The sequence below is a fragment of the Chionomys nivalis genome, chromosome 1 (genome assembly GCF_950005125.1).
Source record: "Chionomys nivalis chromosome 1, mChiNiv1.1, whole genome shotgun sequence".
Lineage (NCBI taxonomy): Eukaryota > Metazoa > Chordata > Mammalia > Rodentia > Cricetidae > Chionomys > Chionomys nivalis.
Window position 1 is genome coordinate 42,020,394 of NC_080086.1, and position 27,091 is coordinate 42,047,484.

General features: G+C 43.8%; 1 protein-coding gene across 10 annotated transcripts in view; it reads right to left on the minus strand.

The window, feature by feature from the left end:
• Itpr1 (inositol 1,4,5-trisphosphate receptor type 1) overlaps positions 1–27,091 on the minus strand; it is a 342,111-nt gene that overhangs the window by 43,915 nt on the left and 271,105 nt on the right. For all 10 annotated transcript variants that reach the window (XM_057761465.1, XM_057761436.1, XM_057761425.1 and 7 more), the window contains 8 exons: positions 25,710–25,910; positions 24,152–24,262; positions 21,729–21,824; positions 18,645–18,767; positions 17,324–17,428; positions 13,642–13,834; positions 7,883–8,005; positions 836–1,011 (listed from right to left, as the gene is read on the minus strand). In XM_057761465.1, the coding sequence (XP_057617448.1) occupies positions 836–1,011; positions 7,883–8,005; positions 13,642–13,834; positions 17,324–17,428; positions 18,645–18,767; positions 21,729–21,824; positions 24,152–24,262; positions 25,710–25,910 (1,128 nt within the window). The remainder of the gene's footprint in view (positions 1–835; positions 1,012–7,882; positions 8,006–13,641; positions 13,835–17,323; positions 17,429–18,644; positions 18,768–21,728; positions 21,825–24,151; positions 24,263–25,709; positions 25,911–27,091) is intronic.

Below are 27,091 nucleotides of genomic sequence, written 5' to 3' on the forward strand. Positions count from 1 at the left end.
ACCAGCCTGGGCAACATAGTGAGTTCAAGACTAATATTGGCTACACAGCTGTCTCAAAATCAAAACCAAATCAACGAAACTCACAATTTCAACCCTGACTCCTTCTCTGAGCTTATCCTGCCAGAATCCTTGCTGTTTTTGCCATCTGAAGACCTAGGCATGGCTATGCATTACCCTTATTTTTCTGACACTTCCATTTCTGTACAGTTTTCTTATATGCTTAGAACAGGAACCAAAGCCAAAGGAAGGTACTTTTAGATTCCCATGACTCCTTTCATGTCTGAATTTTCTCTTTTCCTCTGCTAAGAGTCCTGTGTCACCTACAGCCTTCTATCAGCCATCACTTTTTTCTAAGGACCCCTGGCATCCCTTCTACTATAATGACTGCATTTCCCTGTATTCACTGACATTAGTGATGCCGAATTCTCTTCTTTCTCCACTTCCTCTGTCTGTTTTGTGAACAGTCCCTATGACCTCTCCCCTCTTTTCTATGTAAGACTTTGTTAATATTTGATCATTTGACTTACTGGTTAAAAACCTATGGTCTAAGCAAACCTTTGGCCTGACTGGCCAAACTAACTTAAAGTTACTCTGCTGCTACCATTACTATCTAGTTCTTGAAAGGGCTACTTCCAAGGAAAGGACCTGCTGAGGCCCAAATGATGTCTTTGGAGACTCAATTTACCCTGAATAGGTCAAAGAAAGATGCCAATCTAACAGCATTTTATTTTACTTTTCTGGATTGAAAACATAGGTCAAGATACTAGGGACCAAATGGAAGATATTCCCACCAATTTGCAAATAAGAACTGTACTACAAAATGGTTCATACTTACATTGAAAGCTCCCAGCAGAAACAGTGTAGGTTGTAACCCAACCGAAAATATTAATCGTAGGATTGTGGAAGCAATTAAGGCCCGGATGCCGTGGGGCTTGGGCAGAGCAATGACGATTGCCAGAGAAATGAGCATGGCTGTCCACAGAAGGCCTGACCAGTGAGGCTCTAGTGTTCCTGGAAAGACAAAACAGAGGTCTTTGGGCTTCGTGCTTTCATGGCATTTGGGTGACAGATTAAGGCAGGTCTGACGACATTTTCTTCAGTCACCTCTCTAAACTATGTTGTTCTGATTTTTACCTCAAATCCTCAGTTCCAATGTGTTTAGACTTCCAAGTCATCATTTAGGTTTCTTCTGCCTGGAATACTCCCTGGTCCTCCTGTGTATCTCAGGTTTAGCTGTCACATTACCATTTTGGGGGAATCATTCCTTCTCATAAAGAACAGGCAGAGTGTTCTCCTCCTCATGCTTCCAGGCCTTTCCTACAGGCCTGGTATGCTAGGGCAGCTCCCTACCCATGGAGCTACAACTCCTGGCTCAAATGTTGCTCATTTCTTCTTTTCTTTCTGTCCTTCCTTCCTTTTAAAAGATTTATTTGTTTTTACGTGTACTGGTGTTTTGCTTGCATGTATGCCTATTTGAGGATGTCAAATTGCTTGGAGATGGATTATAGGCAGTTGTAAACTGCCATTTTGGTTCTAGGAATTGAACCCGGGTCCTCTGAAAGAACAGCTGCTATGCTTAACTGCTAAGCCACTGACTAGACTCTAAATTTCTTGAGAAAAGTACCTGGAACAGAGGAAATACCAGATACTTCTTCAACAAATAAAACTGATCCGCAGGTCACAATTCATTTCTGAGGATGGAGGGACTGGAAGCCTAAGCTTGCTTTATATTAAAAATATGCAGAGGAGCTGGGCGGCAGTGGCGCACGCCTTTAATCCCAGCACTCGGGAGGCAGAGGCAGGCGGATCTCTGTGAGTTCGAGACCAGCCTGGTCTACAAGAGCTAGTTCCAGGACAGGCTCCAAAACCACAGAGAAACCCTGTCTCAAAAAACCAAAAAAAAAAAAAAAAAAAAAAATGCAGAGGAAAACCACAGGTTCCATGGCTGAACTTGATGTCCTCAAGGGAAGGAGGAAGGCAGGAAGGCAACTTCTGGCTCTTGAGCATCATCTCCAGTTAAATTACCCCTGAAGTCAACGAGCTTCTACCAGTTTTTGTCATCTTTTGCTATTTCAGGTTCTATTTAGAGTGTCCCACGAGATGTCTTGGTTACATAACATGAGCCAACGTGGCTAAAAATACAATTCTGTAAAACACTCATTAAAAAAAATAAAACACCCCTATTGCAAATGCTGTCACATTTTGAGTCTCCCTCGGATATAAACAAGCAGTGCTACATGATTCAGGACACTTATATAAAGGAGCTTTTCTTCTTTAGAATGGCCAGGAGTATAGCACAGTCCAAGAGGAGGTAACTATGCAGGTGGCTGCTCTTTCCCCAGCTACATCACACCCACCCAGAGGCATTTTCTTAACAATTGTCCTCCCAGAGTCAGCCACTTGCCTTTTTTCACTTTCAGTATCCTTGAGAAGGAAAAACTGGTTAAAAATGGGCACAAGGTGGCAGTTCAGATCTCCAGCATCCATGTTAATGTTGGATGGATTTGGTGGCTCTCTTGTAAACCCAGTGAGTGGGAGACAGGGACAGGGAATCCTCACAATGCGTTTTCTAGCTAGACTAGTGAGGCTCAAGTGAGAGACCTTGGTTTAATACACAAAGTGGAGAATGATCAAGACACATACCACATATACAGAAAAGGAAAGGAAAGGAAAGGAAAGGAAAGGAAAGGAAAGGAAAGGAAAGGAAAGGAAAGGAAAGGAAAGGAAAGGAAAGGAAAGAAAGGGGCACAAAGGCACATAAGGTTTGTGAAAACTCAAAATGCGGATTCTGGGGGCATATGTACCTTTCTGTGCACATTTAACAACTGTCAGGCATCATCGTCTTTCTCCTGCTCTCATTCATTATCATTTATTCATCCCCCTCTGTCAACCTATGGGGTTGGTACAGTATCTCTACTTTAAAGGTAATTCCGTTCTTATGTATTTTCTCCTAAGTAACATAGCAAACATGGCTAGAAGTTACATGCCTCTATTGTTAAGAGTCTTTAGCTACTATTAAAAAAAGAACTCGCCGGGCGGTGGTGGCGTGCCTTTTAATCCCAGTACTCAGGAGGCAGAGGCAGATGGATCTCTGTGAGTTCGAGACCAGCCTGGTCTACAAGAGCTAGTTTCAGGAGGGCTAGGATTGTTACACAGAGAAAACCCTGTCTTGAAAAACATAACAAAACAACAACAACAAAAAAGAAGTAAAGAAAAAAAATTCACCGTAAGCATAGATCAAGAATTTTAGCAGTTTGTAATCATATGACCATCACGAATGTTGTCACCACAATCAAGACACAGATTGCGCTCGTCCTGGCAAACATGAGCACCCTGAAGATTCCCAGGAGTTCTCTGAAGTTTATGTGTTGCTTATCCTACCCCCAGGTTACCATAAGTGTATTTGTTACTATAATTTTGCATTTCTCATGAAAATGGAGAAAGAAGTCTATTAGTAGTTAGTCTTTTGTGTGGGACTAATAAGTGTTTCAGAATCAGGCTGGTTACTCCTACTTCATTGTTTTTATTGCTGAATTACTATGGATGTACCACAATTTATTTATTTACTCAATAAATGAAGGGATATGTGTGGTCATCCCAGTGTGGAGACTCGGAATGATGCTACTGGAACATTCAAGTGCAAACCTTGGAGTGGGATTGATTGATGCTGTCCTTTCTTTTGGATAAACACAGAGAAGTAGATTCTTGGCTCTTGTATATAATGCACAACTTTGTGAGATACTGCCATATTGCTTTCCACAGAGACTGCACCTTTTTGCCTTTCATTGACCTTTGACACTGACAGTCTTTTGTAATTTAGTCATTCTAGCAATATATTACTGTTGTTCTCATTTGTGCTTTCCTGAAAAATCATGATGTTGGCTATCTTCTCATGTATCTACTGGTCATTCTTAGATCTTCTTTTGTTATTCATCTGAGCAAATACCTTGCCCATTCTTTTACTGGGGTATTCTTTTTATTATAGTGTTTTATGTGCTCATATTCTGCATACAAGTACTGATATATTCAGATATATTCTTTAGAAATGTTTTCTCCCATTCTCTAGCTTATCTTTCATTCTCACAAATGTTTAATAACCATTTTTAAAAGATTGTTTTCTTTCTCTTTGGGGTGGTGGTGCTAAAAACAAGGTAACACTATGTTGCTCTGGCTGGCTTAGAACTTTTTGGGTTTGAACTCACAGAGATCTGCCTGACTTTACCTTCCATGTGCTAGGATTAAAAACCCATTCAACCAAGCTTGGTTTTCAAAAGATTCTTAATCTCTTAACCATAAATGTGGCCAGTACAACACTTGCATCCCAGTCCTAAAGAGGTCAATGTAAGAACTTTCTCTTTCCTTCCTATTAACATGGTACTGAAAACTAGGGCTAGACTCCAAGGGATTGGGTCTAGAAAGAAATCTTGGAGATAGCTGGAGCTGGAGAAAAGTGAATCTGGAGTATTACAGGATTGACTGTTAGTTTTGTTACATATGATAATGTCATGGTGGTTATATATATTTTAAAATATGTTTATAAGTTAGATGAACGCTGAAATATTTATGGTCAAAACAACAAAATGTCTAAACTTCTCTAACATGTTTCAAAAATACAGTAGGGGGCTAGAGGAAACAAGTTTAGCAAAATGCTAATTGTCCAAGCTGGGCTGATGTACATGGCAGTTTGTCATGCTGTTCCTTCCAGTCATGAGTAAGTTAAAGCATTTCAATCATAGGAAAATTTAAGGAACCACAGTGTCTTTACTTGAGGTACTGTGGCATGTTCACAGACTGAGCAATACCTGACTCTGCACAAGTGCTGTACTTCCAGTGAGTGGCTCAGCAGGTTGGGGAGATGCCTTTGCAAAGGAGCTTTTAAGGCCACAGCTACCTTTGCTTGCTACAGTCTTATAAGCCAAGGAACTACAGCACTGCACACAAAAAAAGGTTGTTATGTACATCTAAGAGGTACATTTTAGCAATCCTGTTTTTAGGATGCAAGAAATTGTGATGCAAACATACACAGAAAATTTATTTTGAAAGTGCTGGAGATCAAATCCTGGCCTTGGTCATGCTTGGCGAAGATCGTACTACTGAGCTGCATTTATATAGCCAAACATATACTGATCTTACATTAGCACTTTCAGATTAGCGAACCACATCTATTTTCTGAGCAGTATGAATGCCACTATTTTCCTGAAAACAGTTGTTGAGCACAGAAAATTCCCATAGCACATGTTACAAATCCTGCTTCCAAGGTAACTTTAGTCTCTGTATTGTTAAAGGGGATTTGTAGGTTGAATCAGCCTCCTTTCATTCCTAAGAGCTCTGACATGCTTTCCATTTAATCTGCTGGCATGAAGTTGACCAATGATCCATAATCAGACAAGGAAACCTTGTATCCTTCAGGCTAATTAAGGTGAGTGCCATACACAGAGTATGCCACCATAGAGTTGGGAAGATCTCAACTATCACCTCATTCAAGGTGCCTCAAGTTTGACTGGTAAGGGTTTAGGCTTCTAAAACTATTTTGTTGGAACCGTCTAGGCATTTCTGAAGTTACACCAAAAGCCTCAGCATTCTGACTATGTGTCAGGATCCAGGAATACAGGCAATATCAACGAGTAACCAAAGAGGCTTGTACGAGTAGCCAGCAAACCCATGTCTAGAATTTCACAGTATGAAGGATAATACTGAAGGGTGTGTGTGGGGGGTGTCAACTTACTGTTCCCAGACACTGCCCTGGATGCTGGTACAAATAACCAGTGATGAAAATAGTTGGGTGAACTATAAAAGTCTGTTTGAAATATCTTTAGAGGGATGGAGGGCACATAAAAGTACATGCAAAGAAATGGCCGAGCAATCTGCTGGGATGAACACAGCCATTTCTCTGAGTTGGAAGGAGACCTGGGTAATCACCACAGGAGGTTTGTGCTTTATTGCTCTCACCCCCACGGATGAATGGATCTTGTTTAATGGAGATACTTTCCCAGATGAAAACTGTAGCCCTGTGTTCCAATCAAATCTTTTCAAACACAAACACTCATGTTTCCTGATTTGGCATTTAAAGAAAAAAAAATGCCTCCTCTGGCCTGTGTTTAGATTGTGCCTTAGGGAATAAGTGACTATTTAAATGATACCTTCAATGTAAGTCCAAACAGAAAAGTTAAGTCCTGGAAAGGGTATGTAGCCTTATACAACATGTTATCCCTTTAAAGTTGGTCCTTAAATATACTTTTATTACACATATGCTGCTTAGATCTACAACTGTAATATTCAGTTTAAATATTCTCAGTGTTTTTCTGGGTCTGATTGGGAGCTTCTTTATCCCATTAAGTTTCATACAGGATGCTGCTGGCAGGTTGTTTTACCTAAAGGCAAAGTGGTATGCTAAAAAGCTCTGATGAAAAATTTAGCTAGAAACTGGGCCTCCCTGGAGACAGAGATGCACGGGACTGGGCACATGGTTCCATGCTGGGGCACTTGCCTAGCATGCATGAGGCTTTGGATTGCATCCTTACTGTGGTGAGAAGAAAGAGGACGTGGATATCTAAGAGAGGAGGAACATTTCATGTCTGCCACCAGAACCCCAGTGCCTCTCAAATACCAGTTATCAAGTTGAGGATCCCCCAGTAGAAAAATGTTGTCTTAAACTGTTTGCCTTTTCTCATCAGAACAGTAGAAGGCTCATGCAGATGACTGGAAGGAGATGGTGGGCGGGGGAAATCCATGAATGGCTGCAGCCGCTCTCCAGTCTAAACATTCAAGGAGTACTGGCTAGCGTCTCAAGACGTGCCTTACCCCTGACCTTCAAAACGGGGAAAAAAGATTCCAGAGGTTTCTTAAAGTCTTTAGTCTAAAATCATCCCAGAAGTGTGCTGTGGGAAAACATACAGTGGATTGGTTACAAAATGTCTGTGCTGTAAGATCAGCTCCACCACTAACTAGCTTGGCACACTGTCTCTCTCAACTTCTCAGACACATGCTTTCCCCATATGTAAGACATGGAGTTTAAAACAATTTCTGACAGGCTCCATAGCTTCTCCTCCTCCTCCTTTTTCTTTTAAACTATTTTAAGTTTGATTTAAAATCAAATCTTGGGTAAAAGCTACTATTTCATCTTATCTGGAAGTGGGTAATTTGGAAACTGGGATTCTAAATGGCACCAATGGTTTCTATGATATAATTTAAGATCCACGTTCTAGCCTTCCTGTTGTCATCAGCTGTTTCCTTGAAATTAAAGATACTGAGCCAGGAATGATAGAATGTGCCTATATGCTGGCTAGTTTTATGTCAATTTGATACAAGCCAGCATGATTTGGGAAGAGGGAACCTCAATTGGCAAAGTGTCCCCAACTCTGACTGGGTCCTCAAAATTAGGATTCTCAGACTTTAGGGTATCTTCTTTCTTCTTTTTATAAATAATATTTTAATTATATTTTATTTTTTAAGCTGGATGCCAATGGGATTATTTTAGTATTTAATTTATTTAGAAAAGAGTATCTCAAAATGAAGTACAAGTCTGTGTTTCTCCCCAAGTTCCATTAGCAAAATCAAAAAAAAAAAAAAAATGAGCTGAGCAAGCCAAGAGGATAGTACAACAAGCAACCTGTGCCGTGACCTCTGCTTTATTCGATTCCTGCATCCAGGTTCCTGCCCCGATTTCCTTTGATGGTGAATTGTGATGTGGAAGCAAAAGCTTAAACAAACCTTTCCTTCTCCACGTTGCTTTTGGTCATGGCGTTTTTATCACAGCAATAGAAATTCTGAGGAAGACAGCCTGCCAGCAGAAGGCTGGAGCAAGAGAGGAGGATCCTGGCTTCCAGGTTAGTTTGTACTGTATAGCGAGACTGGGTCTCAAAAGATATAAAGATACGGTTACCTCCTCGCACTCCTTTAAAGGGGTAGAAAAATGCCACCAGCAGGTTCATTAGGACGGCCAGGTTGAAGGAAATGCTGCTCCAGAAAGACATGTTTCGGGCACACCAGTACAACACAGGCTGGGCTGTGGAAACAGATGAAGTCTGTGAGGCTGATGATGATGATGACACATCAGAGCGCTAGAGCTCAGCATGGCCCTTCCTCCTCCTAGACCCCCACAAGTCCACTTTGGTTCCCAGTTCTGACCACAACAGTAAGAACGAGAATTTGTTTCCAAGCTGGCACACAGTGATGTGACATTGGGTCATTGGAGAAATTGCTAACAGAAGATGCATTGGGGGACAAGGAAGAAGAGAAGGGCAAAGGCTGGGCCAGCTCCAAGTCCTGCATGCCCCAGTCAGCTCCACCAGTTATGGAATCTGAGGGTTACCCAGAGTTCACACACTATGGTTCTGGTTCTTGCCCAGACCTCCAGTACCAGATGAGAAGCTCAGAGAGACTCAAGAATTCAATCAGCCTTTTAGAAATGTCAGGGAGACAGAACATTCGGAGCTGGCCCAGCTGAGTCTCTGACTGGGCCTGGTACCATTTTCTTGGCTTAAAACTCTCCATTAATTCTCCAGTGCAGACCAGTTACCCCTTTCTCCCATTGAGTCGCCTGTCATTTCCCTCAAATGATACAGTTCATCTCAAAACCAAGGAACTGGGGACAGTAGGTAGCTGGCCATGGTCAGCAGTGGAGTTTACATTTTCAAAGGCTCCTGGAGCCTTTGGAAATTTGATCGTCACAAAACTATCACAAAGAAGCAGGGGACACTTTGCACATTGCCACCTTCTTAAGCCATTGTTCTGACTGATGATTCCATGCCACAGAAGTCATAGAATTAACTGAAGGGACCATGTAGGGAACAGCGTCCAAAGATAGTCTCATTGGATATCAGTCCCCTCCAGAGCAGGGCACAGGCTATGTGAACCAGCATCTCTATCATAAACCACCTCCCTACCAATGAAATCTTCATTTAACTTTAGGACAGCAGCCAGTGACAAATTCAATGACCCTATAATGATGCCTGCAACAGCTGCCAAGCCTTTGGAAACTTCCATCCAAAGAAAGTTATGGAACAATTAAAGAGGTCTCTGTGTAATTTAGTAATTGTTGATATCATGTTGGAACTTGGTCACAGGCAATGTTTCAAAACTGTTGAGTTACAGAGCTATGAGCAATCATCTAGTTTGAAATTCTTCATTTAAAAAAAAAAATAAGAGAAACCAATGCCCAGAAATTGGAGGAAGCATTGCCCATCTCATTTCCCCAATTAGTGATCATCTGGAGCCAGTGAAAGGGGTAAAGACAGATGGCCAATGTCACCATTCAATAGAGCTGACTGAATCCAGTTAACTTCCAAGTAGCAATGTAATATTTTGTAAATTAATTGTGGAAACAAAAAAGAACATACTTTTTGATACAGGGTCTCATGTAGTCTAATCTGGCCTCAAATCAGCTTGGCAGCTTAGGATGACTTCAAATTTCTTATCCTCCTGCCTCTTCTTCACTGAGTGTTGGGATGAGAATTGCACACCACTATGCCTAGTTTTATATGGTGCTGGAGATCAAACCCAGGGCTTCATGCGTGCTAGGCAAGAACTGAATATCTAAGCCACATCCCTAGCCTGCTGAAGCAAACTAGAGATGCAAATTCATCTGGTCTGGCTGCAATAGTCACCGGCACGTCTGTGGGGACTGACGTCCACTTTTGAAATCCATAACAAAAACAGGGAAAGAACCGGAGAGATTAATGGCAGAAAGCTGGTTACCGCTGAAGCTGAGTGACGGCTTTGGGGAAACTAAGAGCATCCTCATGTATGCATCAGGAGCTCATAAGAAGTCCAGGAAAAATCTAAGAAGCTAGCAGAGATCTGTGATGGTCCCTGGAAGTCAGAATTCCGTGCACAGGAACATGTCCCCTTCAGTGCAACTGCAATAAATGTTCTTTAACTAGGGCATACAGTTTATGACTAAATCTAATTTCCCAGAGCTAACATTCTTTATACTCTCATTTTGAATCTGAAAAATAAATAATCAGTTCTGTAGTTCAAATAGTTATTTATCCAGTTACAAGGAAAGAGTTAAAGACTACAGTATCTTTCCACTTCCTGTAGTACATGGAGCTATGTCCTAGCTTTCTCCAAATCTTTCTCCTGCATCCCTTCCTTACATGCTTTGCTCCTGTATCCCAACCTAGCGGTGATTCCCACGAACACATTGTGCCCTTAAGCTCCCGTGTGCTCCCTCCCTCTCTTGTGATAGAGACACATGCCACCAGTTTTGATACAATTCTTTCCTTAACAGAACACTCTAAGAGGGACCGCGGATTGCACTGTCCCGCGTATGGCTGTACCAGCGCTCTGCTTCCAGTACACTGGAGAACCTGCAGGTGCTGGCATGGGGTTTCTAAGAGCAAGCCACACAAGCTCTGCGGCTTTCTCCTCACACTTGCTCTCCCATCATTCACTCCGCAAAAAGCAGCTGATGTGCCATGAGGACACGGGAGACTCACGGAAAGGCCCACGTGCAAAGAGTCCCCTGATTCCAGAGCTGCTGGAGAGCACTGAGAACCTGTGTTCATCGGGGCTGCGTACACGCTCAGGTGACAACATCCCAGGATGGCACCTCAGTGGCCACCTAATGAAAGACCCTGAGTCATTAACTATCCAGCTAAGCATTCTCAAATTAGAAACTGTAAGAAAACGAATGTTTTAAGCCAGGATGTTTTGGGAACGATTAAAACAACGGACATACCTTCTATGATAAGCAAAATGATGCCCAATCAAATGTCCCCGAACCTGAATCTTCAACTTGCGAATGTGTTATGTTACATGACAAAAGAGACTTCTAAAGTCTGTTAAGTGAGAGGAGGAGGTAGAAGTGATATAGCCTGAAAAAGGCTCTCCTCAACATTGCTGGCTTCGAAGACAGAAAAAGGCTCATAACCCAGAAATACAGGCAGCTTCTAAGAATCTTAAAATGTTGGAGGTGGTAGCATGAACACATCCCACCCATACCTTGAGTTTTTTTAACTCCATGAGAACCTCCCCAGACTTCTGACTTCCAGAACGGTAAGATAGTACACATAGGTTGTTGTAAGCATTGGAGTTTGGGGCAGTTTGGGCAATGAAACATACCTCCCCCTCCCAAACGTTTAGGCTGTGTCTGCCAACTCTGCCAGATGCCACCACCATCCCTTTTCGTCTTTCAAGTCTTCATTTCCCATACTTCTGTAACCTCTCATTGCTTGATTATAGCCCTGGTCATAATCAGCTTTGTATTGTAGCCACTTAAAAATATGCCTGTGCTTTCTGTCTCTGTACAGATCATTAGTTCCCACAGGAAGAAGTATACGCATTGCTAACCCCCCCACTGTACCTTGCAGCGTGTTTTCTTTTACTAAGGACTGTAATTTAGCTGGACTGATAGACTTGTCACACAACAGCAAGGAGGTAGATTGCCAGCACCCAAGACAAAGCTATTTAAATAACTGCATCCAGGGTTAGGACTTAGTCACATTGGTTCCTGGTTGTTTTTAAAGAAACTGGGTTTTTCTGGATGACTGAAGCATTTCCCACCTCTAATGTGATAAGCACGAGGCAAAATTTGCAGCCAGAAATGGTCAGCATAAGCAACTTTATCTAAGCTTCCTCTTGCTCTGCCTTCTAGTTTCTACAGCCCAGAGTCTTCTCTTCAGCAGACATGATCTTCAGATATCAGAAAGGGATGGCCCAAGAAGAATTGCATCCATACAGAAGGAAGTGTGCATGAACTTGTATGTGTGTTTCAAGAATAAAGCAGGAAAGGGTTTCTGGAGAGCAAATCAAATTGGGTGTTTGATTGTTGCAAAAGATAAAACCAAATTCTTCTAAGAAACAGATTTACTTATCTTTATTTTATGGGTATGAGTATTTATCTTGCATGTGTGTTTGTGCACCATATGCATGCCTGGTACTCACAGAGGCCAAAAGAGGCTGTCAGATCCCCTGGAACTGGAGTTACAAATGGTTCAGAGTGGTCAGGCAGGTGCCAGGAAAAGAACTCAGTTCCTCTGCAAGAGCAGCCAGTGCTCTTAACTGCTGACCCATCTCTGCAGCCCCATAGTGATTTCTTAACATTAGAAAACACTAATATCAGCAGCTAAACAGACATTGAGGGCGAACTGGCTACTGATTTCCTATCACAGTAATCACAACCTTTGTAACTTCAGCCCAAAGTAAATCAGCTTCACTAACATGACAGCAAAATCTCCTCTGCACACTTGGTAGATGAGAGCTGTTTAGTGAAAAGAAGTGTGTTCCACTTTAATGCTGTTTCTAATGAGGGCATCTCTTCCCTTCCTAAATACTCGGGATGTTTAATTCATTCATTATTTTCCATTTTTCTCTTAGTAGATGGCTTTGAAGCCAATTAAAACTTTCAGATGACAAGTACAGTGGTTCTTAAACTTCCCTAAAACAAACACTACTTTTCAAAAAACAGAAATGAGAGAAGGCTAGTTGCGTTTCGAAGAAAAGTCTTGGAACAATGAGATGGCCTTTCTGGGGTAAATGATTCTTTACAGCCCACTGGATGGCTGAGGATCTGAGAACGGTTAGGCCATTTGCTCCCGCATCCCTTGAGGCAGAGGACCCGCTACTACTGTGGATTGCACAACTCTTTGCCAAGTGTGACTGCGGGGTGGAGGGCAAGCCTGGCGAGGAGAGCAGGCCTGGCTCTGCTCAGACTGGCAGGGACCAGAGATAGCACAAGAGGTCCCGGAAACTGATCTCTGATGCCGCTCTCCCTTACCCTAACCACACCCTGCAGAGAGCCTTCACCATCTCAACTGGAGCTTGACTTCAGAGTTTCAAGTTAAAAAACAAAAGACAAAAAAAAAAAAAAAAAAAAAAAAAAAAAACCTGGGCCGGGCGGTGGTGGCGCACGCCTTTAATCCCAGCACTTGGGAGGCAGAGGCAGGCGGATCTCTGTGAGTTCGAGACCAGCCTGGTCTACAAGAGCTAGTTCCAGGACAGGCTCCAAAACCACAGAGAAACCCTGTCTCGAAAAACCAAAAAAAAAAAAAAAAAAAAAAAAAAAAAAAACCTGGCTCCCAACTCACAGGCACAAATAAAGCACGATCCTTTCAAAGCTGGTCACAACAGCTGATGCCAAACACGATGCTGGTGCCGAAGGATCACATTAAAACCTAATGAAAACTGGGAGCCACGAAGCCATCTGGGGCAGAGCTATAAATGCGCCATTTGACTTGGCTGGGCTTTACCACGGGACCGGTTGGTGAGCAATGCTGCATCTTCCGTGGCAAACAATTGCACTGCCTATAAAATTACTGGGAGTTTTGAACCTGAGCTCCTCCATCAAAGGGAAGATAGGTGAGTCCCAGGAACAGGTGTGCCGGTCTGCATTCTCAGTGCAAAGGAACCATCCTGGGAAAAAAATGACCTGGTCTTTTCTGTGTCTAGTTAGTTTCCACAGGGAGACACCCAGACAGGCACTCCACATCATCCACAATGCCCCCCTGGGTCAATCAAATCAAATGCCGCATGAACACATCCCATTTTGAGCCCTTAGATTGGGCCCAACTACTGAAATACTAACATTCTCTATCTTCAAAGGGGGGCAGCATCACAGCTGCTCCTGAATGGCTTCTACCAGGCCAAGTGTGAAGCCCAGAGCTGTATGTTTCCAGAGCATGTCCAGGCACTACAACTCACCTCGAAGTTTCTTCTGCCAGTTCATTTCATTAAAGAGGTCCTCAGAGCGCAGGAAGAAGTCATTGATCTTGCTGCCCTGCTCATCCCTCTCTGTGGTGTAATATATTCGCAGTTTTGATTCCTTCGTCAGGAATTCACAGATGCTGGGCACAGGGAAGACAATCTGTTCCATCGTTCGGTCCAGTCTGACGATCTAGGGTGACAGTAAATGGAAGCTAAGCAGTTATCCTCAGATCTTTGTATAAAGACTCTTGCTTTGCTATTGGCAGTGAATTGAGGGTTCAAGACTCAAGTAGGATAATGTGAATCTGTCTGTTTTGAAAGGCCTGGGCTGGGATGTGTCTGTATGTGCATGTGTGCCTTTGTGCATGCACATACCAGACATAAAAGTTTTGTTAAGTCTGTAAGAATTTATCTAACCTCATACACCATTCAGTTAAACATTATCAACTCCCTTTATAATATCTTAATACTTCTTCACTTTAAAATACTGTTTTTAGCCGGGCGGTGGTGGCGCACGCCTTTAATCCCAGCACTTGGGAGGCAGAGGCAGGTGGATCTCTGTGAGTTCGAGACCAGCCTGGTCTACAAGAGCTAGTTCCAGGACAGGCTCCAAAGCCACAGAGAAACCCTGTCTCGAAAAACCAAAAAAAAAAAAAAAAAAAATACTGTTTTTAATTTTGTGACAACATGGAATATTCACTTTTTAAAAAATCATTAGAATCACAAAACTATAAGAGCTATATTCCACATACTTCCAAGGAACTTTAAAAAGATTCTGCTTTGAGACTGTAGATGAACAATGTACAACTTTTACTAGACACTGCTGAAGTGTTTGTCTGGATGAACAACTGATAAGCTTAAAGACAACCAGCACAATTTCACAAGCTAACCAGTTTAGCCTGTCTAAAACTCTCAGCAGCAACTGACATCAATACTGTAGAGAGTCAAAATTAGCTGAGGAAAATGAGCAGATGGGAAACCCATTATTCCTTTTCCTTTAAATACAATCAGTGTTCATCTGGAATGATTTATACTGTGTTTTGTTTGGGACAGTCAGCCGAGGCTGGTACTGTACAATGAAACTTTCTACAGTGATGGGGTCATTCTCTGTGTGTTCAAGAGGACAGTCCTTAGTCACAGGTACGACTGAGCACTGGGCACATGCAGTTACTGCAAATGGAGTCACAGGGACCACTGAGCACTGGGTACGGCAGTTTCTGCAAATGGGAAACGCAATCATTACTTGCAACTAATTGAAATATAACAGGTACGACTTGAAGGCTGTCATATTAGATAGGGCAAATTTGGGTCACAGTTTCAGTAAGTCTCAATCCACTATCTTTTCTCAGCAAAACCTGGGTTATCCCTACATCCGGGACTTTTAGAACAGACCTTTGCTTTTATATCACATTTGCAACAACTTGCAACATCTCATAATTTCCAGAAAGAATATGTGATATGATATGTGAACCAATATGCCTTTGGGAGGGTACCAGTGTTTTATAGGAATTTACCTGTCTCTGCCTCCTGAGTGCTGGGATTAAAGGTGTGTGCCACCAGGCTTCATCAGGCTCCCGGGGTGGATGCCTGCAGCCCCGGTTCTCTTCCTCATTGGGCTTCGTCCCCAGGGCTGCTTCCAATTCTAGGACAGTCTACTTAGTCACAGTTTCAAGTATAGAGAACTCTAAAGGGCCAAGGGCTGCAGTACATCAGAGACATGACCCCTTGGCCTTTCTTACCCTTCCCCAGAGGCTGGGGAGGTCAGGTGAAGCCCAGGGCTGACGCCCTGGACAGGAAGAGCTTGCTCCCTCTCTCAATACCTTTGTTCCCTGATGGGGCAAGAGAGGTGACTCAGGCCCAGCTGTGGTGGGAAACGTGTGGTGGTCAGGCAGGTTCTCACAGCTCTGACTCTGTAAGAGCAGAGGAACACGGTCTCCACACCAGCGCCTCCTGGATGGAGCTGGAGCTGGGGCGGGGGTTGGAATCATTCTGATGGCAGAATGGTTTTGGTTCAAAATCAACCTGTTTTAACTGGAAGTGTAGTGTGTGGTTAGCACCTAGAACCTGCTGGGGATACAGGCTCAAGGACCGGTTCTGAATATTTGCTATGAAGAGGCCACCCGCTTCACACAGACAACATCTAGGACGATTCCTTCCTTCACCTATGCACAAAAGAGAAGAGTAACAGGCTCTAGGGGGCAAAGGGAGGGGAGCGGAAGACCTGTGGCGAGAATTCCATTGGATGGCTTAAGTGTGAAGACTCCGAAGTCTGCTAGCAAAGCCCCAAGCAGCTATGACACAGTACCCTAGATCTGCATCTATAACCCTGCAGGGAATCCAAAGGAGGGTCCTGGCCAGCCAAGGGCAGGATTTGGAGGCTAGTGACAGTTTTTAAATTTTCACTGTTGAAACAGATTTAGCAGCAGGAGTCAGGAGACAGAACAGCATTCCTTCACTACCTCTAGCAGTAGGAGTATTTATCAGGCTCCAGTCTCCGCCCAACTGGGCCAAAGTTGTGCATATTCTATTTATATTTAACATCCCATACTGCCAAGCTTGTTTTCTAAAGGATGCATGGGACAGAGGTGGCCAAGATTCGGGCCACAATCAATAAATCAGGACTAAGTGTTCACAATACATTTGGCATGGCTGACAAGTTGATCAAATGATGCATTTCATCAGGTCGACCTGGAGAGGTAAGAACAGACTCCTGAAGAGCCATCATGCTGAATGTGTTATTCTGTCCAACAAATCTCTCTTCTGACACTGATATTATATTCATCAGCAAAACAAGGTGTAACATGCCGAGTAGCTAGATCCTGGGGCCAGACATGTTTCTCAGATGCTAAGAGACAATGCAGGTGATAGGAAAACTCCATCTGTGACACTGGCAGCTAGAGAAGGGTGCATCCTCACCGAGCCTTACTGAAGAGCTCCTCCATTTGCCACAGACGTGATCTACACACTTCGTAAGGACAGAGAGAGTGTTTTGTGCCGTGTAAAATTCAGAGGATGGCGGGGCTCGGGGAGTGGAATGCTAGCAGTTCCTATGATCTGAGGATGAAGTGCAGACTTCTTCCCGAAGTCTGTAAGCTTCAGATGTTCTGTGTTGCCTCCTCTCCTTTATCTTGCACCATTTCCCCCTTGACTCACCCAATTCCAGCCATACGCACCTTACCTGCAGTCTTCCCTATAGAGTTCAAAAACGCTCCTCCCTCTGGGCACCGCCCGTTTCAGTCCCATGCTCTTTCACTCTGTATCTGGATGCCATTAATCAGAACAGACCTCCTGGGTCACTGTGCTCTACAGCAGGTCCCTCCACTAGACTTTGGGTATATACATGTTCATATGTACAGGTGCTTCATCTGGATTACTCATGTGGGTTCTAAGGGGTGAAGTGGGTCCTTGTGTTTGCATGACAAATGCTTCATCAACTGAGCTATCTCCTCAGTCCTCCCTACTTGTTTTAGGTTGCTGGCCAGAATTTATAATTAAATCTACATCTGCTACCTAATAGAGGAACCTAGGAAACAGGAAGCACCCCAACATCTTTATTGTTGAGAGCAGTAAGAAGATGTCAACCCTGATAGAGGGTACCATCCACTGAAGGTCCAGGCCTTGCTGCCTGAGCTCTCCCTGCTCATGACTTAACTAATTTTTTGTTTGTTGTTTGCTTTACCTCGATTTGTGCCGTGTGCTTTGCGTAGAACTCTAAAGCTTCATCACCATCCACTTGGCCTCCAGGTTTCAGCATGGTTTGGAGTTCTTTGTTATGCCGAGCCAACTAGAACACAAGCAAAGAGAAAACGAGTGTTAAGAGCTATTTTTAAACTCTAGGTTTCTTTCTTTAAGTCAGGGTGTCATGTATCTCAATCTGGCCTTGAACTTGCTATGTAGCTGAGGATGATCTTAAACTTTTGATTCTCCTGCCCTTCCCTCCCTTGTTCTGGTTTTACAGGTGTACACCCCCACAACTAGGCCTTTGTGTTTGCTGGGCAAGCACTCTACCAACTAAGCTACACCCACAGTCTTTCTAAGGCTGAGTTAAAAATGCAAAATGACCAGCAGTAAGCCAAGGGCCACAGTACCCAGAGGCTTGCTCCCTTCTTCTCAGCTCTGCTCTGCACAGAGTCTGGCATACAAGAAAAAATGGTTGATGCTCATCCAGGATTCCCCCGCCCCCACTTTTCTCTGATTTCTTAGGCCAGGCAGGAGGGACATGAGGTTTTCCATGCACCCCATTAAGCCTCCATTCTAGGACTATTCAGAAACCCTTTTGGATGCTAGATGCTGAGAATGGAGGTGATGTGGGACAGGGGAGTGTTTGAAATCCTTCAGTAGATACGCAGGGGCAGGGACCTGGCAGCTTTAGGCCTCTTGTCTTTATTGTGCTACACCCAGGTACTGTACCCAAGTTTAAAAGGGGCTAAGGAAAGGGCATGTCAGTTTCCAGCTGGGCTACAGCTTGCCCATCCCCACCCAAAAGCTGAAGGCACACCAGCATACCCAAAGAAGAAGCAACTTCAAAAACCAAGCCACTTGGGAAGGGATTATGAAATGTGGCAGTTTGGTGTCAGGGCAGAAAATATCACCCAGAAAGGCAAACAAAAGGAAATTGTGAGGACAGGTTCCCACAGATCCCCAAATGTGATAGGCAAGGAGGCTCAAGTTTATTTCTTTAGGTTGTTAAGAGAGATTCATTAGTATTTATAAAATGCCTAAGACGCCCTTTCAGCGGCTCCAGACAAAGCACCCAGTGTCACTGCTCAAGGGTAGATGCGTGTACAGTGCATGGGGATTTCCAAGTTCCTGACTTGCCACACTGAGAAAGTGGCAGAGTCCTGGAATTTAGCCCCTTGAGGCAGACGGCCAAACACACCTGCAAGCCATGCTCCCATAGGGACAACCAGTGCTGGGAGAAAGCTTTCCAGGAAGACTCAGTGTCAGGGCAGCTGAGAATGCTGGTGCTGTCTAGACGGGCCTGAGAGGGAGGGCTGTACCTGGTGAGCGAGTATGTAGATGTTGTGGCCCACGTTCCTCGGGGAGGCAGCTCCATCCTCACCATTCTCCCCATCCTCAAATTCCACTTCACCTTGCATGTAGGCTTTCTTGATCACCTCCACCTTTGAGAAGGGACAAGAGAACACACCTGCTGACTCAGAGGTGACCCGTGCGGGACTGGCATCTACAACACCTAGCCAGCTGTCCCTGCTCACAAAGGACTATATCTCATCCCCCCAGGCTTGGATACAGCCCCAGACTCCTTAGTTAAAATGATGCCGACGGTGAACACCAGTCGACCTTCATCGACAAGACAAGCTCATTCTCTCCACTTGAACCAACCGATGATCAGTGGCTGGTTTAGAAGCTGATGGTGGTTATAAAAACATGTTGATGGGGTGGGAGGGAAGAGGGTTGAGATGATGGTTCACTGGCTAACAAGGGTCTTGCCCTTGAAGCCTGAAGACCCGAGTCTGAATCCTGGAATCCACAGAGGGAAAAGGGAACTGGCCCTTGATTTCTACACATGTAACCCCACCCACCCCACCCCATGGGTGCACACGGAGACGCCACCACCACCACTAGCACCACCAAAACCTGAAAAATGGCAAAACGTCACACACACACACACACACACCCCAAATTTTCCTCATTCCCCCCATTGTTTCCTCAGGGAGGAAAAAAAAACAAAACAAACAAACAAAAGAACTAGTAAGAAATTCATTGGCTTTTGGAAAAGTAGTACAATTCCTTTCTGGGTCCAAGTCTCCCAGACCCTCTCCCATGGGAAGGCAAATGCATGAACCAGCAGCACCTGCTGAAAACCTGCACTGCGTCAAGTACTGTACTCAGTGTGCTAATTGTCGTTAAGGTATAAGGCTCACAAACGTTTTATGAGGGCTCAGAAACTTCCATTCCTTTATAGATGCATAAATAAAGAGATAAAAGAACATTGCTAAGGTCATGGTTAATGAGCTAGAATTTGAACTTGGCCACTACCCGTCACAGCTGCCTGCCTGACTCTAGGACTCCTCATAACCTAGTAGTATACTTCTTAGGGCATTTTACTACCTGTTGACTGTTCTCACTCACTTAAGTTCCCGGGGTGCAGAGGCTGGTGCTGCTTATATCTGAATCTATCTCCTGGCACTCAGCACAGTGCACAGAGGTGGACCTGCCAAGTTTCCCTAAATAAACATACCATTCGGAATTTAATAATTCAAACACTAGGAATAAATATCCTCAGTTATACTAAGAATTAATCATTTCCTTTGATGATTCAGAAGATATTGCAGCCTGGGGGCACCTTCTTCATTGCCACTAGCCATTATTTGGGACTTCTTTATTATCCAAGATGAACCCTAAAGAGAGCTACACTTTCTGTACTGACAGTGGGTTAGCTGCTGTTTGGAGGTGAGACCCTCGTTCTCTGAGTTGGTTTTCCCAGCAGCTCTAAAACCAAACCCAGCATGTTACACATGCAAAGTACATGGATGGGTGCACGCAAGCACATGCATGCATACATGTGTACACACAGATGTGTTCTAGATATCTAAGCTTTTTTCCTATTTTCTTCTTAGAACTCTGTTTACTCCAAAGAAGACTTGATCCTTTCTATGAATAATGTGCTCTAAACACAAGGGGGAAACCCAGGAGATGAAGGCAACCATAGCAAGGGGTTGTGGCATTTCCTCTACCCAAGACAGTCATGAAGAGCCAGGGCATGCTCTTGATTTGTAAGAGCTGAAAAGGATTCTATCCAAAGGCTATTCTGACTGCACTAAGTAATGACGACCCTTAGCTACCCGGTTACCCCAGTTACATAAGCTGTTATGTAAACTTGCAGAGACTCCTGTCTCTGCTGAGAACTCATTCCCTGACCTCTGGGATCAAAGAGCCAGGCTTCTGTGAACTTTTATTTAAAGGAATACATAAAGGGACTTTGGTCTGGTCTCTAGTGCACATTCAGGTCACTGGGAGGCAGAAATGTTTTAATGTCCTCATTTAAATCTGTCAGTTACAGTTTATTTGCATGGGGGAAAGTCCAAACAGACTCAACTCGTATCACCCATCCTTGAATACTGCTCTTCTCAGAGTTCCCACCACCACCTCCCAACATGGAAGTCAGCCCATCACGAATGTTGCTCTTTGAAAATAAACCGGGTCATGTTTTAAGAAAACAAAACCAAACATCAACATTCAAAATACACTCTCCTGTTATTTAGACTGCTGGCACCAAGAACAGATGCGAACTTGTAAGTCCTAGAAAAAATAGCAGGGGCCTATGTATGGTGGCACTCACCCGTAACCCCAGCATATGAAGTAAAATGACCATGAGATTAAGGCCAGCTGGGGTACAGCAAATCATCATTTCAAACAACCAAAGGTGTCAGGGAACGGGGGTGCACACCCATAGCCCCGATACTTGGGAGGTGGAAGAAAAGCCAGAGTTCATGGACAGCCTCAGCTATGCAGTGAGTTTGAGGCTAGCCTGAACTCCATGGAATTGTGTCTTAACCTCCTACTCCTGTCCTCGCTGCCCCCCCCTCCCCCCCCCCCGTTCAACACAACACCACAAATCAAGGGCTGGGAATGTAGCTCTGTGGTAGGACACTTGCCTAATAATGAACAAAGAAAAGAAAATGGCCTTCAGTTCTTAAAGGACTACATGCCAGGTACTGTGCTATAGGTTTGATGACTTTTGTACTCTAGAGTTCAAAATAGCCCGTCAATGTAATATTACCTTCCCTTTTATAGACTAGGACCGTGCAGCTATCTACCTAAGGTGACACGGTTAACGCGCTGAGCTGTGGACCTGAACCCACACTCACCCACTGCCCTGTTCTCCGTGGGCGAGCAAAGGGGAGGGAAGCTTCTGTATGTGGTCTGTGATGATAGGACAAGGTGGAACACCCCGTGTCCACTGCTCTACTTCTGTACCCAGGCACAGGTCTGGATTAAATCATCCTTGATACTTTTTGGGGAATGGTTTCAGAAGATCAAAGAAGCAGGACCTTCATTCTGTCTTGAGTTTTGCTCTGAGGTTTGTTGGTGCTACTGTCAAAGGATCAGTCACAACTCACCAGCTCCTTGGGTCTCATGTTGTACAGAATCCTCTCTGCATTTTCACTATCGTGCCTGCTTTCCATGATGGCCAGGAGTAGCTTCGAAGCATTGTTCTAAATGGAGAGAACCAGGGAAAGAAATATGGAGGGGGTGCTTGGGTAGCCGCCTAGACATGTGTGCCCAGCTGCTGACATAAGTGTGCATCCTGGCTGGACAGACAGATTCACTCTATGGCCAAGGACATTCTAGAGTATTGTCACCAGGCAGAGGGTGTGCTACTCGGAACCTTAGAAGCATGTATGTAGAGTCTGACTCGGGTCTAAGGGTCTGCATTTGTTAGAACATACGTTATATTTCTGGAATCTTTTACAACTTCTGGAACCCCAGAAGAGGGGTAAGAGATTGGGGAGAAGCACACTTCAGACACTGCTCTCAGGAAAGGTCTGTCAGCTAGTAAAACCCACAACAGTTCTAGCAGAAACTGCTAGAACTGAATACATGGGTGCTAGAGGGTATCCACAGGGTACCCCAGGGTCCCCAGATTCTCAGCCTCATATATATATATATATATATATATATATATATATATATATATATATAGCATTTCCATATAATTTATGTATCTTTTTTGTCTGCTTCATCTGCATATTATTTGTAAGACCCGATGAGGTATAAGTGCTATGTCAAAACTCAGTCTAAACTATTTGTGAACTGAGAATAAGGTGAAAGATGTATATATACTTAGTACAGATACAATCTTTTTTTCCCTTAAATATTTTGCTATTGAATATTGTGAGCCAGAGATGACAGTCAATAAATACAATTTCTCCCTGTCTTAAAATCCATCAACTTTCATATTTCCTAATATCGTTGAGTACATATGGTATTAGTTAATAAAAGTGGCCCAGAGGAACACTTCACATCTACCAACACATACCTTCCCATTACATTAACAATACCCATGTGTCCACAACCTGGCGTTTCTTGGCTTAATTTCATTTGAGGCCCCAGGTCTACAATTTACATATTTCTTTGTCTATGGGTCTCAAAGTTGGTGTTTTCCTTCTGGGGATTGGAAACAGAGACATTTTTCCTCCTCAGCTTGGGTCACAGAAGTTCAATCCAGTGGCTGAGCTCTCACCGTTTCTATCCCAATCCTTAGACTGCTACTTTCATTGAAAAAGGCACTGAAATGCCAACTAGGAACACATGGATGATGTCTCAGTCTATTTCAGACACACATCATGTACCTTCTGATAAGTGATAGCCATACGAGAGCAGGAATGATATTCAAGTATAAAGTATTTATCAGAAGGAAAAAACAGCGCTAAAAAATTCCATTTAAACCATATGCTCAAATCAACCACGATTTGGACTCTCAGTTCTAAATGCTAAAGGAAAAATAAAATTGATCATGCAGTTTCTTGCGGACTCTGTTACTATCTTCCTAAGGCCTTGTTTTCCACTGTTGCCCACGCAGTAACTGCAGACGAGCATTTCAGCTGACCTCTGTAGTTGAAGACTGTCTCTCAGTTATGATAAGGGACCTACTCCTGCCTACGGGTGTGAGAGAGCAGGAATCTCAGCATGCCCTGACATGGGAACAGCAGAAGAGGAAATGTGCTCAGAGATGCTAACGCATTTCCAAACAGCATCACACATCAGGGTATGTTGCAAGGTCAATTCTCAGAACTAGATTATTTTTTGAGTCTTTGACAACCTCTAGAAACCCTAAACAGGGGCTAGAGACTGGGGGACTGGCCGATAGGCCTTCAGGAATGGTCTGTCAATTAGTAAACCCCACAGAATGAGCACCTTGAAGTCACCATTTAACTCCATAAAACTATCTTTACAAGGCATCACATGCTAGGGCTGCGGCAGGGTGGCAGCTCCAGGTTCTCATTCATAACAACGCAAAGAACGTATTAGAGGACCATACGGGTACATTCTTATTTTAAGCCAATATCATCAGTCATCCTCCTCCCACGTCAATGACTGAACAGAAAAAGGTGTCACCTGACTAAGTAAAAATTGATTTCTGGTGACACTGGAAGGGCCAAGTTGTAGATGCTTCACTGGCCCCTTCCCCAAAAGCAGCAAACTCAGAAACCAGAGGACGGGTGTTTCTCTTGTCCCTCCCAACCCCCACTGGATTTCCGATTTCAGGCTTTTCATTCTTGGGTACTTTTTGAATTTCTCAGTTCTGGTGACAACTCTTCATTCCAGGTGACCTAATTGAAAAGCTGGTACCCTCTCAAGGCCCTTCTTTGGAAAGAGCAAAGTTCTGCATTTTAGGTCAGAATGTGCAATGTGGGTCATTCGTTCAGTTAAACAGAACTGTCTTTGGTATTTAGTTTCACAATACCGTGTCACATGCCAGGCAAAGCATAAATGGACTTTTCCCAAAGTTTGCCGCCTCTAGCTCTCAGTCTCTACTTGCCTTCAGTTCTAAAACAAGGTCCATCCGTTTCTTTCCCAGTGGGTTGATGTCATTGAGGATAAGGGCTGTGATGATATCGATGCCATTGGATTCATGGGTGGCGATGCAGTTCTGTGTAAACAGACACACACACACACACACACACAGAGGCATTAACACAAATGCTGGCCATAAATCAGACGTCAAAGGGCAACAGGCTAAACTGCTATTTCAACACAATGCTTACCACTCCCATAATGTCATTTGGGGAGAGTGCAATTTTCCGTGAGAAAGTGGTAAAAATAAAAGACAGATGAAGATCTCTAGTTTCAGAATTAACAGTAAACAGTAGGAAAGTCCCCATACACCCTAACTGATAAATTGGCTGAGTCTGATCCAAATAGTGCCGTGCGATCGGCTTTGTTCTTATAGGAAAATATGGTGTGTGACTGATACCAGGATCAGAGCCCCTTTCCCCTTTAGAATTGTGTTCCGTTCTCTCTCTGTCACTCATCTTGTGAATTTGGTACTTCTGCTTAAGGCTTAAGTTTGGACAGCAAGCTTCTGCCTCAGTTCGCACGGTATCAAAATGGATCAGCCTTCTCCAAGTTGGATCCTTGACTGCAATGAAACTACCCTGGTCTGTTCCTTTCAATTGGCCTTGGTGTAGCAGGAAAGTGAACTTGAGGTCTTACATCCATAGTTCCAGAACCCTTGCATTTCTTTGTTCTTTCTCATAACCAGAGCTATTCTGCCTCCTTCATCGGGGAACCAGAAGGAAGTGGATCTCATAAAATGTCCTTCCACTAAGACTAGGGTTTCCACAGACGGTGAGTTGCTTAATTTAAACTGCTTCCTTGGAGCAAATGTCCTGCCTTCCTCAACTAACTCTGTGCCTAATACTTTCCCTGGCCTTAGGGTTAGAACTAACCATTTCAAGCCAGGATGGAACTACCATCTAAAGTTAAAAACCACAGTCGTTCTTGTCCTGCAGTGCAAACTCACAGAATCTTCCAGCAGCCATGAATGAGCAATGCTTCTACTTAAGAAAAAAGAAAAACATTGGGCTCCACTCCAGAATTACACTTCTTGGGAGGTCAGTCAAAACTAGCTGGGCTTTTCCTTTCCCAGAAGTCCATGATGTTATATCTCAGCTACAAATGTTCTCTTCTTGCTTCTGATTTATTTCACAGGAAGCAAGTGTTTTCTCTCTAGCTAGGTTTTAAGGAATCACTTTTTGATCTTTTCTAGAATTTAGAATAGGTCACTTTTCTCAGGGGCTAATTTAATTCCCACTTTATTACTTACCCCTAAATATCCAAGTTATGATTGGATAGTTAGACCAAATCAAATTACACTGAGCCAAGCCAAGACATAGTCACCCACTCATTCACTGGGTAAACTTCTGGATTATGAGAAGGCACCATGGGAACTTCCCCACTGCTGGAGAAAGGCTGCTTGTCTTATGAGTGCCCTGAGATTGACGGGTAGTTGTTACCTGGCTTCTGAATGGGTCTCTGTTAATGTTTCCAAGTAATAAATACGTCTTGCTTGCATACCAAAACATGAACAGAGTTACCTGGTTCTCGTGGCAAGGCCCTTGGCAGTATTCAGTCAGGCTCTCCAGGGTCTGGTTGATAAGGGCTACGTTCTTCTCATTGATATACAGTCCGAGGAGACCAAGGCCTCCAGTTGTGCTCCCGCAGATACAGTCCAGAAACTGAAGTGTCTCACACACCAAATTGTAGTTGGTCTTATTGTTTTGGCAACGAAGGAAATTCTACAATGGGGCATGTGAGAACAAAAGCAAAGAGAAGAGGGCAAAGGTCACCATCCTGCAACTTTGATTGTCTCTAATAGGCTGGTGTCCTGGACTGATCAGCTGCTAGGAAGACAGGTACAACATGGAACAGAAGACTCTGCGTGTCCCGGGGATAGTCAACCTGTGGCCTTGGTCTATGGCTTCAACCCTGGGACTTTTCCCAATGTGTCTGCATGAGATTCAGAGAAGGAGGCATTTTCTTGGAAATTCACTTCAGGTTCATTTGGTATGAATTCTCCTATTTCCATTTACTCTTTTAGCAAAGTTAATTTGGGTATATATGCAGGTGCGATGAGGGTATTCATGTATGTATGGCGGCCAGTGGTCAATGTTGGGGATCTTCCTTGACCGCTCTCTACTTTATTGAGGCAGAGCTCTTCACAACCTGGAATTCACCTATTTAGCCAGGCTGGCTGCCCAGTGAGCACCAGGGACTTTTGTGTGCTGGAATTAGAGGCATGTACTGCTATGCCTAGCTTTTTACACCAAGACCAGATCTGAACTCTGGTCTTCATAGTTGCAAGACAAGCATTTTACCAACTGAGCCATCTCCCCACCCTTCTGTTTATTTCTTCCTTTACCCTTGCCTATCACTTTCTCACTGGGTAGTTAGTGGGTTGTGGTTATATTTAAAGGTGACAGAGTGCACTGTGTGCTGGACACACAAGGCTAATACTAAGTAGAGTGCACCACAAAATGAGATGGTAGAGGCTGGTGTCAAGGCTCTTAGCTCAGAGGCAGAGAGCATACCTAGAATGCACGAGGCCCCTGGTTCCATCACTGGCATTGAAAACAATCACCTCACCTCCTCTACACACACACACACACACACACACACACACACACACACACACATACACACAGTTTGGCTCTAGGCAGGTGTCATGAAAAAAACCTGGGTTAACTTGCTTGACGATTTTTACTACTAAATAAGGGGTGTGAGTGAACGTGCGTGTGTGTATGTGCATGTACATGTACGTGTGCTCATGTATATGCGCCTAACTATGTATTCTCCAAGAGATATACAGCAAGCTCCTTCCTTAACAAGATATGGAAAGTAACACCTGAGTAACTTTGTAAAGCTGGGGATTTTGATGAAGGGGCACTTGTCTGAGACTCTGTAGTGAGACACAAATAAA